At 30.4% G+C, this 13,583-nt stretch overlaps 1 protein-coding gene across 1 annotated transcript in view; it reads left to right on the top strand.

The window, feature by feature from the left end:
- LOC119609658 overlaps positions 1–13,583 on the top strand; it is a 98,500-nt gene that overhangs the window by 54,632 nt on the left and 30,285 nt on the right. The window contains 1 exon segment of the mRNA XM_037964514.1: positions 5,666–6,628. Within this exon segment, the coding sequence (XP_037820442.1) occupies positions 5,666–6,628 (963 nt within the window).

A 13,583-nucleotide genomic window follows, 5' to 3' on the forward strand; every position in this document is an offset into this window, starting at 1 on the left:
AATTTCGTTGTTGTTAACAATTTTTTTTATTGTTTGTTTTAAACCGACAACAGCATTAAACTCCGGTAATTTAAGGTTTAAAGTGATGTGTGTAATTTTCAATGAAATTTGACACCGGACCCACCTTGGCAGCTATTGCAGTTATTTGAAATAAACGGTATTTGTCACAAAAAAGGGCGGTATAACCTAATTTCTTTGTCCAAGACTGTATGATTAAGATTTAGATAGAATTAAGAAATATTTGTTTGCAGGATTGTTAATTGTGATCATTATTATCTTGGACAATTAGGGGCGTTTTTGGTTGTTAAAGGAATTTTGGTGAATGACTCAATTTTTATAAGCAATTAGTTGTTTATAACTAAACGCCTTATAAACTGCAGGAAATCAGTAACAGATTTAATGGATCTATAATAATTTCTATAATGCTATTCTGTCGTAATTATACCCTACACCACTTTAGTGGGGAGGGTATATTGGGTTTGTGCTGATGTTTGAAATGCATAATATTGGTCATATACCCACCTTAAAGTATACCAATCGGCTTAGAATCATTTTCTGAGTCGATTTAGCTATGTCCGTCCGTCTGTCCGTCCGTCTGTCCGTCCGTCCGTCCGTCTGTCCGTCCGTCCGTCTGTCCGTCCGTCCATGTAAACCTTGTAATCAAACTACAGGTCGCAATTTTGAAGATAATTCAATGAAATTTGGTACATGATCTTCTATTGTCCCAGGAACGAAGCCTATTGAAAATGGTTAAGATCGGTCCATTATTTCACCTAGCCCCCATACAACTGAACCCCTGAATAGGGCTTGTAAAACTTCTAATCAAACTATAGGTCGCAATTTTGATGATAATTCAATAAAATTTGGCACATGATCTTCTATAGTACCGGAGATAAAGCCTATTGAAAATGGTTAACATCGGCCCATTATTTCGCCTAGCCCCCATACAACTGAACCCCTGAATAGGGCTTGTAAACATTGTAATCAAACTACAGGTCGCAATTTTGATGATAATTCAATGAAATTTGGCACATGATCTTCTATGGTACCGGAGACAAAGCCTATTGAAAGTGGATAACATCGGTCCATTATTTCAACTAGCCCCCATACAACTGAACACCTGAATAGGGCTTGTAGACCTTGTAATCAAACTACAGGTCGCAATTTGAAGATAATTCAACGAAATTTGGCACATGATCTTCTATGGTACCGGAGACAAAGCTTATTAAAAATGGTTAACATCGGTCCATTATTTCACCTAGCCCCCAACCCGACGAATAGGGCTTTTAAATTCATAATTATGTTTAATATACTCGTATCTCAACAAAAGCTGCAAAACCAAGTGCTATACTAGCCTTGATGACTCTCATGAATTTTATAATTATAGGGTCTCATTTGACCATAGCACCTATACAAAGCCCTCTTCAAAATTTGACTTAAATGTCCACAATTTTATTCAACAATAAATGGCTTAAGTATATCTGAGGCAAGGTACAATTCAACTACAATGCTTTATTATGAAAAAAAAATCACATTTCATTTTTGTAACAGGTGTAGGGTATTATATGGTCGGCCTCGCCCGACTATAATTTCTTACTTGTTTTAAAATAATTTTATTATATGCTACACCACTACAGTGGGGATGGTATTATGCGTTTGTGCTGATGTTTGTAACACCCAAAAATATTCGTCCTACACCCACCCATCAATACCAATCGGCTCAGAATCACTTACTGAGTCGATCTAGCTATGTCCGTCTGTCTGTCCATGTAAACCTTGTGCGCACGCTACTGGTCTCAATTTTCAAGATAATTTGATGAAATTTTGCACAAGGACGAAGCCTATATGGTTAAAATCGATCCATTATTTCGCACAGCCCCCATACAACCTAGAAATTGTTGAGACAATGGAAAAAAATTCGGCATTTCTAATCAATTTTTATGAATTTTAAAATTCTAAATCGTTTGCTTTTGAATATATAAACGATAATGAATTTCAAAAATATAAACATTTTTCAAATCGGTTGGAAAACCAAAAAAAAAGCACATGTTGAAGGTGTCCTACTTTGAGCCCCCACAGACAGCACTGCTCCTGAAGTAATTGTATTCCGATCAAATGGAAGAAATTTTAATGAATATTCAAATTTCATGGACTAGACTTAATGGCGTACAGGAACCATCTAGATATTTGATGTCAGTATAGTTTCACATGTTTCTCTCGTATATCCTATAGATCCTCATGATGATACTTCGGCCCAGTAATTTAAAATTTACTTAAAAATCCTCCTATAAAATCCTCCCACCAGGAGATATTGATTACATATGAAGTAATTGTGGGGCTCATCTTCAACGCATGAACTCTTCCTTACACCTATGTCAAATTCTATTCCGATCAAATGGAAGAAATTTTAATGAAAATTAAAATTTCGTGGACTAGACTTAATGGCGTACAGAAACCATATGGATATTTGATGTCAGTATAGTTTCACATGATTCTCTCGTATATCCTATAGATCCTCATGACGAAACTTCGGCCCAGTAATTAAAAATTTACTTAAGCTTGTGGTATAAAATCCTCCCACCACTCTCTTCGAGGAGATATTGATTACATATGAATGAATATCTCTCCTAACAAGAAGAATAAAGAACTTCGTACCGTACTTAACTAATCGGATTACTTCTACTGATATTATAAAGTATAAACTGAATCAATGATATTGATTTTGTCATTCCGTTTCTAACACAACGAAATATTCGTCATAGACCCATAAAAGTATATATTCTGGGTTCTTATTAAATTCTAATACGATCTAATCATGACTGTCTGTCTAGTAGGGTGATCGACTCGATTTTTCAACCGGTTTTAAAACCGGTTTTTTCTGCTTTACCAGTGTCGGTTTTTTCTTAATGTTGATTTTTCGAATATCGAATAACCCGGTTTTTTCACTTTTTAAAAACCGGTTTCGAATACTTTTATTTGCTTTGTATTCAAAGATTATTTAAATGAAATTTTTAAGTAAATAATAATACAGCCCGCCTAAATTTTAAAAATATTCGAGTCGAGGAGCTAGCGTATATTTTTCTAAAGCTCCTTTAGTTAAACTTTTTTGATTTTCCTAATTAATTAAAAAAAATTTATTTGTAAAATTGATAACTATTTGATAAAATTTTATCAATCTTAAGATTATATTCCAATTACAATAATTAATTTACGGCTGAAATTTTATGGAAGTGTTGGAATGCCTATGCAAATTTCCTAAACAGGGCTTTTAAAATAAGCTATGATTACCTTATGTTTAACAGAAGTGTCCCACTTTTTTCCTAATTTTTTTATATTAAAGAAATAATGTAAATCAGACGACTAGATCTAAAGTTATAATCTTTTAAACTGTTAAAATCATTTCGGGCCATGTTTTATTAATCAAATTTAAACATAAACATTAAGTTTTTCAAATTAAAATATGTTTTTTTATTTATAATGAAAAACCGGTTAACCGGTTTTTTCTGAATTTGAAAAATATCAACCGGTTTTTTTTAAATGTCAACTATTCGAACTATTCGAAAACCGGTTTTTGGAAAATGTCGAATAATCGATCACCCTACTGTCTAGGTACGATACGACCTACACGAGAAACGGGCTAAAGATATGAAATTTTGCACAAATATTTGTCATTGATAAGCAGTATTTGGTATTGCAAATAGATAACTTCGGTCCACGGATTCGTATATGTAAGTAACCCCCGGAACAATTGTTATAAAGTTGTATGTACCAAGGAATTATTCGGTAAATTATGTTGGACATAGGTCCACAATTGATCCTATCCCCATAGAAAGTTACCTTCAGAAAATGACTTTAGCGTTCCATGATAATTATAAAATTCTTCATATTTCTACCAAATTTTATGAGGATCTGCTTATAAGTGACCCTGACTGACTGACTTAAAAATACGAATACAAACTTTCAGAACATTTCTCGAATCCTACACAGAGGGAAAAAGAAATATACACGCCTGGTACCAAATTGATACCAAACTGTTTCAATAACATTCGTTGTCAAAGTATATACATACGTACGACAACACTATATAATGTTGACAACATTGCAACAATTCGTTGTCGAAATCTAAATTTTATACACATCCGTTGTCTAAATGTTAACAAACGTGGTAAGCTCACTATTGGCAACGGATTGTTTATCAATAGTGAGCTTACTACGTACGTATGTAGTTAGTTAGTTAGTTAGTTTGAAAGGAGGATGTACAGTTGCGTTCAAAATAATAGGAGTGAAAATTTCAAAAATTTTAAATATAAACTTTTTAGTGAAAGATTTAGATTTTTAATTAAATATTTTTATAATTTATTTATATAACTTGTTCTCTAATTTTTATAATCGTTATTTTAAATATTTAAGAAATTTATTTAAAAAAATATATATTTTTTTAAATTTATATACAAAATCTGTTGTTCAAAATAATAGGAGTATTCGATTTAAGTTCAAATATTTTTAAAATAAAAACAAAAACCAAGGGAATTTCATCTAAAATATTATTAATTATATAATATATAATATACGGTACTCCTATTTTTTTGAGCAGCCGAAATCTGATATGGATTTCGAAAAAAGTGAATACCAAAAAAAATAATGAACCTATATAAAAAATTTCATTCGTTTTATATTTTAAACACTTAACAAACAAATATCGTGAAAAAATATTGGATTTCTGTAAATGTTTTTTTTTTTAATTAAGCTGCACAATTATTTTTAAGTCTCACTCCTATTTTTTTGAACACAGCTGTATATACATCAAATCCGAAGAAATACACCTAGGCCTCTATCGGGACTGTTGTGTGCTCCTTAACCAGTGCCTCAGGTGGGAATCGAACACACCACCTCCGGTCTACCAGACTAGAACACTAACCACTAACCTACCGGAGGCCACTACGTATGTATATACTTTGACAACGGATGTTATTGAAAGAGTTTGGTGTTAATTTGGTACCAGGCGTGTATATTTCTTTTTCCCCCTGTGTATATGATATGTGAAATTTTAGATTCGCAGTTCAACCCTTTAGAAAAGTATACTATGATCTCTTTAAAAACTTTGTCGGCCTGTGTTATCATCGTATATCGAAAAAAATTCTTTTAATTTTCCACTAACTTAATTTACAAATTTTAATGCAACTTAACTACACGTTTAAAATCAATCACTTGTTTAACTAATTATATTTCTTGAGTGTACAAAACTAGTTTTAAACTAAATATTTATCTAATGAAAACCTAATGAAAGCCAAAATTATAAAAGTACATTAAATAAGTTGTCATTAAATAAATCTTTATAGTCTCACGGTAAATTTACACAATTCAAACCATTAAAATAGTTTTAAACTATTTAGGGTGCCTTTTTAAATCTTATTTTTTTATAATAACAAACTTTAGTTAACGCCACACGCCTCTAAAACACAGAAAACCTCAATTAACCTGTAATTTAATGTGAACAAAAAATACAACCAGAACAGAATCGAGAAAACTAAACTGAAGCTGAAGAAATAAACAAATAAATGAAAATAACAAAATAAATCAATTGCCATAATCGTTGTTTTTAACCAATTTATTTTTCCATTTTAAAATGTATCTTTTTTTTCTCTTCTCGTCGTTTTCGTTGCAGAAATCACCAACACATATGATCAAATTCATTAGTATTGATGAAGTCACGACAAGTGTTGCACCATCTCAGACACCTAGTGGACGTCTATGTGGTTTACATCATCATGACGCACGAAAGTGGCGTGATTTCTTCATGCAGTATGAACCATTTTATAATCAGTGTACGGGTGCAGCACATCGTTTGGTGGCTGCTTTAAATGACATACGCCATGCTGACCTACAAGGTTTGCCAACCAGGCGTCAGTTGTATGCTCAGCATAGAGCTTTGAGTCGTGCTCTCATGGATTCTGAATTGCATAATTTGCGCAAACGTAGCACAGCCACCATGATACGTTTACAGGAGCTGGCGAAAAGTATTAACGGTCACATTAATAGCAACAGTAATGTTGGTTACAGTGGCAGTTTAAAGAGCACCGCAACTATTGGTAGCAGTAGTAGCAGTATATATAATCGTAACAAGATCATGGGTAGCGGTAGCAGCAGTTATAGCTTTAATTACCAAAGCAACCAAAATCAAAGTCAGATTAGTCACAATATTTCAACAATAGCAACCAAATCATCATCATCAACAACATCAGTATCATCCAAACAAGCAGCAGCAGCAACAGCAACTTTATTACAAACCCAACATACCAATACAACAAATCCCATCATTAAGTCATTCATTTATTCATCTAACTCACAAACTTCTACCACCACAGCTAGTCGTGTAAGCGCCAATTATACCAGCAACAGCAGCAACTTTATCCACAACAATAATAATAGCAACAGTGTTACAGCAACAACAACAACAACATCAACGACCACTGGTAACATTGATGTTGCAATTAGACTACAGAAGGTAACATTATTATTCAATGAAATTGATCGTGCCGCCAAGCGTCTGGAACAACTCACCGAACAACGACGCGAACATTTACGCGAATTAACACGCCAACGTGCTCTTGAAGATGAAATTAATGAGGTAAGTCATTGGTCGTCAACATTATTAATGTTTTTGTTTTGCTTTTCTGTTTCTGATTTTTTCTTTTACGGCTCCACCATCATTTGATTTGTTGATCATTCCATCTATTAATTTATCTTGTGGAATATGATCCGATATGATCATTTATTTTTAAATATTATATTTTTTGCTCTTTGTTTTGTACTGTAGTGTTATGATTTCTTGGAAAATCTAAATTTATCGTTTGGATTTGAAAAGAATTGTTGTTATTGGTCTGAGAATGATAAATGAATATTTGTCATTTAGTTTAGGTTTTAAAATTGACTTTTGTTTGCAACACAATTTTGGGACATTGATTAAATTGACGTTTTTAAAGTTTAACATATAAACAGATTGATAAGTAGACAAACATTTAGTTAGACAAGGCATCATATTATTTTGGACATCAAGGTCATCTGATTCTACTAACCACGGCTCCCTTTCAAAGATTTAATTCAGAATATTTACCTTGACATCTCTTATAATCATTATACTTTATTGCACCCTTATTCCTTGTTAAAAGATTTCAACGTCTAGTCTACAGTCTAGTCTATAGTCTAGTCTATAGTCTAGTCTACAGTCTAGTCTATAGTATAGTCTATAGTCTAGTCTATGTCTAGTCTATAGTCTAGTCTATAGTCTTGTCTATAGTCTAGTCTATAGTCTAGTCTATAGTCCTAGTCTATAGCTCTAGTCTATAGTCTCTCTATAGTCTATGTCCCACAGTCTAGTCTATAGTCTAGTCCTATAGTCTAGTCTATAGTCTAGTCTATCGTCTAGTCTATAGTCTAGTCTATAGCCTAGTCTATAGTCTAGTCTATAGTCTAGTCTATAGCCCTAGTCTATAGTCTAGTCCTATAGTCTAGTCTAAAGCCTAGTCTAGTCTTAGTCTATAGTCTAAGTCTATAGTCTAGTCTATAGCCTAGCTATATAGTAGTCTATAGCCTATCTATAGTCTAGTCTATAGTCTAGTTATAGTCTAGTCGATAGTATAGTTATAGTCTAGTCTATAGTTAGTCTATAGTCTAGTCTAGAGTCTAGTCGATCGTCTAGTCTATAGTCTAGTCTATAGTCTAGTATCAGTCTCTAGTCTATAGTCTAGTCTATAGTCTAGTCTATAGTCTAGTCTATAGTCTAGTCTATAGTCTAGTCTAGTCTATAGTCTAGTCTAGTCTATAGTCTAGTCTATAGTCTAGTCTATAGTCTAGTCTATAGTCTAGTCTATAGTCTAGTCTATAGTCTAGTCTATAGTCTAGTCTATAGTCTAGTCTATAGTCTAGTCTATAGTCTAGTCTATAGTCTAGTCTATAGTCTAGTCTATAGTCTAGTCATAGTCTAGTCTATAGTCTAGTCTATAGTCTCTATAGTCTAGTCTATAGTCTAGTCTATAGTATAGACTATAGTCTAGTCTATAGTCTAGTCTATAGCCTAGTCTATAGTCTAGTCTATAGTCTAGTCTATAGTCTAGTCTATAGTCTAGTCTATAGTCTAGTCTATAGTCTAGTCTATAGTCTAGTCTATAGTCTAGTCTATAGTCTAATCTGTAGTCTAGTCTATAGTCTAGTCTATAGTCTAGTCTGTAGTCTAGTCTATAATCTAGTCTATAGTCTAGTCTATAGTCTAGTCTATAGTCTAGTCTATAGTCTAGTCTATAGTCTAGTCTATAGTCTAGTCTATAGTCTAGTCTATAGTCTAGTCTATAGTCTAGTCTATAGTCTAGTCTATAGTCTAGTCTATAGTCTAGTCTATAGTCTAGTCTATAGTCTAGTCTATAGTCTAGTCTATAGTCTAGTCTATAGTCTAGTCTATAGTCTTGTCTATAGTCTAGTCTATAGTCTAGTCTATAGTCTAGTCTATAGTCTAGTCTATAGTCTAGTCTATAGTCTAGTCTATAGTCTAGTCTATAGTCTAGTCTATAGTCTAGTCTATAGTCTAGTCTATAGTCTAGTCTATAGTCTAGTCTATAGTCTAGTCTATAGTCTAGTCTATAGTCTAGTCTATAGTCTAGTCTATAGTCTAGTCTATAGTCTAGTCTATAGTCTAGTCTATAGTCTAGTCTATAGTCTAGTCTATAGTCTAGTCTATAGTCTAGTCTATAGTCTAGTCTATAGTCTAGTCTATAGTCTAGTCTATAGTCTAGTCTATAGTCTAGTCTATAGTCTAGTCTATAGTCTAGTCTATAGTCTAGTCTATAGTCTAGTCTATAGTCTAGTCTATAGTCTAGTCTATAGTCTAGTCTATAGTCTAGTCTATAGTCTAGTCTATAGTCTAGTCTATAGTCTAGTCTATAGTCTAGTCTATAGTCTAGTCTATAGTCTAGTCTATAGTCTAGTCTATAGTCTAGTCTATAGTCTAGTCTATAGTCTAGTCTATAGTCTAGTCTATAGTCTAGTCTATAGTCTAGTCTATAGTCTAGTCTATAGTCTAGTCTATAGTCTAGTCTATAGTCTAGTCTATAGTCTAGTCTATAGTCTAGTCTATAGTCTAGTCTATAGTCTAGTCTATAGTCTAGTCTATAGTCTAGTCTATAGTCTAGTCTATAGTCTAGTCTATAGTCTAGTCTATAGTCTAGTCTATAGTCTAGTCTATAGTCTAGTCTATAGTCTAGTCTATAGTCTAGTCTATAGTCTAGTCTATAGTCTAGTCTATAGTCTAGTCTATAGTCTAGTCTATAGTCTAGTCTATAGTCTAGTCTATAGTCTAGTCTATAGTCTAGTCTATAGTCTAGTCTATAGTCTAGTCTATAGTCTAGTCTATAGTCTAGTCTATAGTCTAGTCTATAGTCTAGTCTATAGTCTAGTCTATAGTCTAGTCTATAGTCTAGTCTATAGTCTAGTCTATAGTCTAGTCTATAGTCTAGTCTATAGTCTAGTCTATAGTCTAGTCTATAGTCTAGTCTATAGTCTAGTCTATAGTCTAGTCTATATTCTAGTCTATAGTCTAGTCTATTGTCTAGTCTATAGTCTAGTCAATATTCTAGTCTATAGTCTAGTCTATAGTCTAGTCTATAGTCTAGTCTATAGTCTAGTCTATAGTCTAGTCTATAGTGTAGTCTATAGCCTAGTCTATAGTCTAGTCTATAGTCTAGTCTATAGTCTAGTCTATTGTCTAGTCTATAGTCTAGTCTATAGTCTGATTAACAGAAAATATTTTAGGACAATCTAATCTAATCTTATTTACTGAAAGCTACGAGAAGAAAGTTAAAATTCGTCAGTGCTCTTTAACCTAATATCGGATCCTGTGGGATATTTTTGTTCCACTGTCGGCTAAAGTACTTAATAATAAATCATGCACTAAATACCTTTGATCTACTGACAAAAAAAAAATAAAACTCTACTTAAAAACATTTTTCTTTCCCTGTTAAAAAAAAAAAAAAACTTAAATCTTGACCTTCGTTAAAAAAGGGCTTAAATTTTCTTCCAAAAGCTGACTAAAGGAATATAATGCAATAAGCAGATAAAAATCGACATTTACAGATGTCTTTAAATTAACATTTTCATATGAATTTCTGAAAAATACTTTTCACAGCATGAGTGCATGCATATATGAAATTTGAGTTGAATAAGCGACATCAAATGTACAATAATCTAGTGTCATTTATATTGTCTTGAAACAAAACAAAAAATAAAGTAATGCCACAAAGGCCTTATGCATATTCAGAAAAACATTAATATTTTCATATGTACAATCCACATTTGTATGTGGTACTTAAACATAAATATTTTCAGAAGAAAGAAAAACATATTCGTACATTTTATTCGAATTCATACATAATTTTTTATACACGTACTTACATGACAACTAAAAGGTGCAGTAATTACGTTCACACGCAACTCTATTTAAGTTAACATACTGTATTCATATGTGTGAATACTTAATTTTTTGTTTCTGTCTACTCGTGCACCAACTAAAATCTGCTATTAACCTTTGGCGGAATTTCAAAAAAGAAGACAAAACGTTTTTAATGGTTTTAATGTTAATCAGTGTTCGGGTATGTGACAGTTACAATCACGCCCACCAAATCAATTTTAAAATATTATTAATGATCTTGTAAAACATGATAAATTTTAAATGCGTAATAGGATTTAACCTGTATGAAGAATAAGTGAGGAAAATATAAATATTAATAAAATATAATCATATCGGTTAAAATCGATCGATCATATACTATTGGACAAATCCGAACACGGTACTCTCCTATAAATAGAGAATTTTCCGAATATTATATAAAATTTAACAAATTTTTATATAAGAAGAAAATTTATCGAAAATTTTCTATAAAAAGAAAAGAAGAAAATTATCTGTATATAAAGAAAAGAAGAAAATTATCTGTGTAAAACGAAAAATTATCGAAGATTTTCTCTATAATTTATTACTTTATTGTAGATTTTCTCTATAAAACGATAATTTATAGAAAATTTTCTCTATAAAAAGAAAATTAATGGAAAATTTTCTATAAAAAGAAAATGTATCGAAAATTTTTTATAAAAAGAAAATGTATCGAAAATTTTCTATAAAAAGAAAATGTATCGAAAATTTTCTATAAAAGGAAAATTTATCGAAAATTTTCTATAAAAGGAAAACGTATCGAAAATTTTCTATAAAAGGAAAATTTATCGAAAATTTTCTATAAAAGGAAAATTTATCGAAAATTTTCTATAAAAGGAAAATTTATCGAAAATTTTCTATAAAAAGAAAATGTATCGAAAATTTTCTACAAAAAGAAAATGTATCGAAAATTTTCTATAAAAAGAAAATGTATCGAAAATATTATATAAAAAGAAAATGTATCGAAAATTTTCTATAAAAAGAAAGTTTATCGAAAATTTTCTATAAAAAGAAAATGTATCAAAAATTTTCTATAAAAAGAAAATTTATCGAAAATCTTCTATAAAAAGAAAATTTATCGAAAATCTTCTATAAAAAGAAAATTTATTGAAAATCTTCTATAAAAAGAAAATTTTCTTTAAAAGCAAAATTTATCGAAAACTTTCTATAAAAGGAAAATTTATCAAAACTTTCTATAAAAGGAAAATTTATCGAAAATTTTCTATAAAAGGAAAATTTATCGAAAATCTTTTATAAAAAGAAAATTTATTGAAAATCTTCTATAAAGAGAAAATTTATCGAAAATCTTTTATAAAAGGAAAATGTATCGAAAATCTTCTATAAAAAGAAAATTTATCGAAAATGTTCTATAAAAAGAAAATTTATCGAAAATGTTCTATAAAAAGAAAATTTATTGAAAATCTTCTATAAAGAGAAAATTTATCGAAAATCTTCTATAAAAAGAAAATTTATCGAAAATCTTCTATAAAAAGTAAATTTATCGAAAATCTTCTATAAAAAGAAAATTTATCGAAAATCTTCTATAAAAAGAAAATTTATCGAAAATATTCTATAAAAAGAAAATTTATCAAAAATTTTCTATGAAAAGAAAATATAAGAAAATTTATCGAAAATTTTTTTATTAAAGGAAAATTTATCGAAAATTTTCCATAAAAAGAAAATTTATCGAAAATGAAGCCCGATCAATACGAAAATCAGCAGTATCATTAAGATTTATATAAAACTAAGTTTTACCGATTTGTGTAGTGATACAAGAACATTTAACATAAAAGTCCTATTCGGGGGGTACGGTACTATGGGGGCCAAGCGAAATAATAGACCGATTTCAACACTATAGTGGTGTAGGGTATAAATATGAATTCCCATCAAAAACATCATCAATACTCGTGACACCAAAAAGTAGCTACTCAAACATATCCACATTATGTACACTTATCAATTTGTCATTAGGGTCGGTAATTTAGTCTTACTTGGCAAATTAACATTTTAGAAGAAATCTTTAATGCCACAGATTTCGGCAACTCATAAACATCGATATCATTGGTTGTATACGTGAAATATGTCAGTATTTAGTCTGCTTTACATGCAGACCCATTTTATCAATTCCACTTTAAAAAATATTAATTAAAGTTGTCAATCAAGGTTATTACCAGAGTATGAGTATTATGAACTTTTTTTTTTTTTTTTTGTTTTAAGGTGTTTCTCATAAACGATCATCAACGTTATTGAACAAAAGATATGTATTTATGTATGTTTAAAAAACATACATAAATACTTAAAATTTAGTGATCTGTGTATAATTAAGATTTATGTTCACAGTTGATTATATTGTTTGGTCTTGTTGAAAATATTTACATGTATAACTAATCTACAATACGAGAGTTTTGTATGTAAAAAACAAACAAAATATAAATATAAGTACATCAGTGAAAGCATGGGAACCAATTCGAACCTTATATTGGATACAATTGAGATATACATATATACCTACTATGTGTTTGTTTAAACAAATTAATTTGCGAAATTAATTAAAGGTTAATGTTCATTACATCATATGGAAATTTTTATTTTGTAATTTTGGGAATTTCTTTATGTAACCGCAATTATTAAAAGAGGCTTAAATAAATCAGAGCTAAAGGGTTTATTACCTAAGAGAAGTAGTCGTATTTGTTTGCTTTATTGACAGTTTGGGATCTGTTGAGTTTTCGCTTAAAGACAAAAGGTACACTTCGTATGATACTTTCTAAAGCCATGACACTTTTTAAATCCTCAGAGAAGCCGCATTTTTAATATTTTTATTTACAAATTAAAATTGTTTCGTACTTTTTAATTCAAATAATATTTCGCTTAATTTAAACACATTAACGCTCATGTCATCATCAATTGAAATTCTAATGAACGATGCAACTAAAAGACAACAGTTAAAGTCATATTTAAAATGAAAAAAAAAAACTTTCAATTTAAATACTTTCAACGGATATAAAAGTGTGTATAATAAATTAAAAATGTTAGTAAATTAAAAAAAGAAATGTATAGAAATAAAATAAATAAAACTTTAACCATAAGATTTACAGTCAATAGTATTAAC

Source organism: Lucilia sericata, unplaced genomic scaffold (genome assembly GCF_015586225.1).
Source record: "Lucilia sericata isolate MDLA Ls3-8-SP2 unplaced genomic scaffold, ASM1558622v1 Contig001030F_arrow, whole genome shotgun sequence".
NCBI classification, from domain to species: Eukaryota; Metazoa; Arthropoda; class Insecta; order Diptera; family Calliphoridae; genus Lucilia; species Lucilia sericata.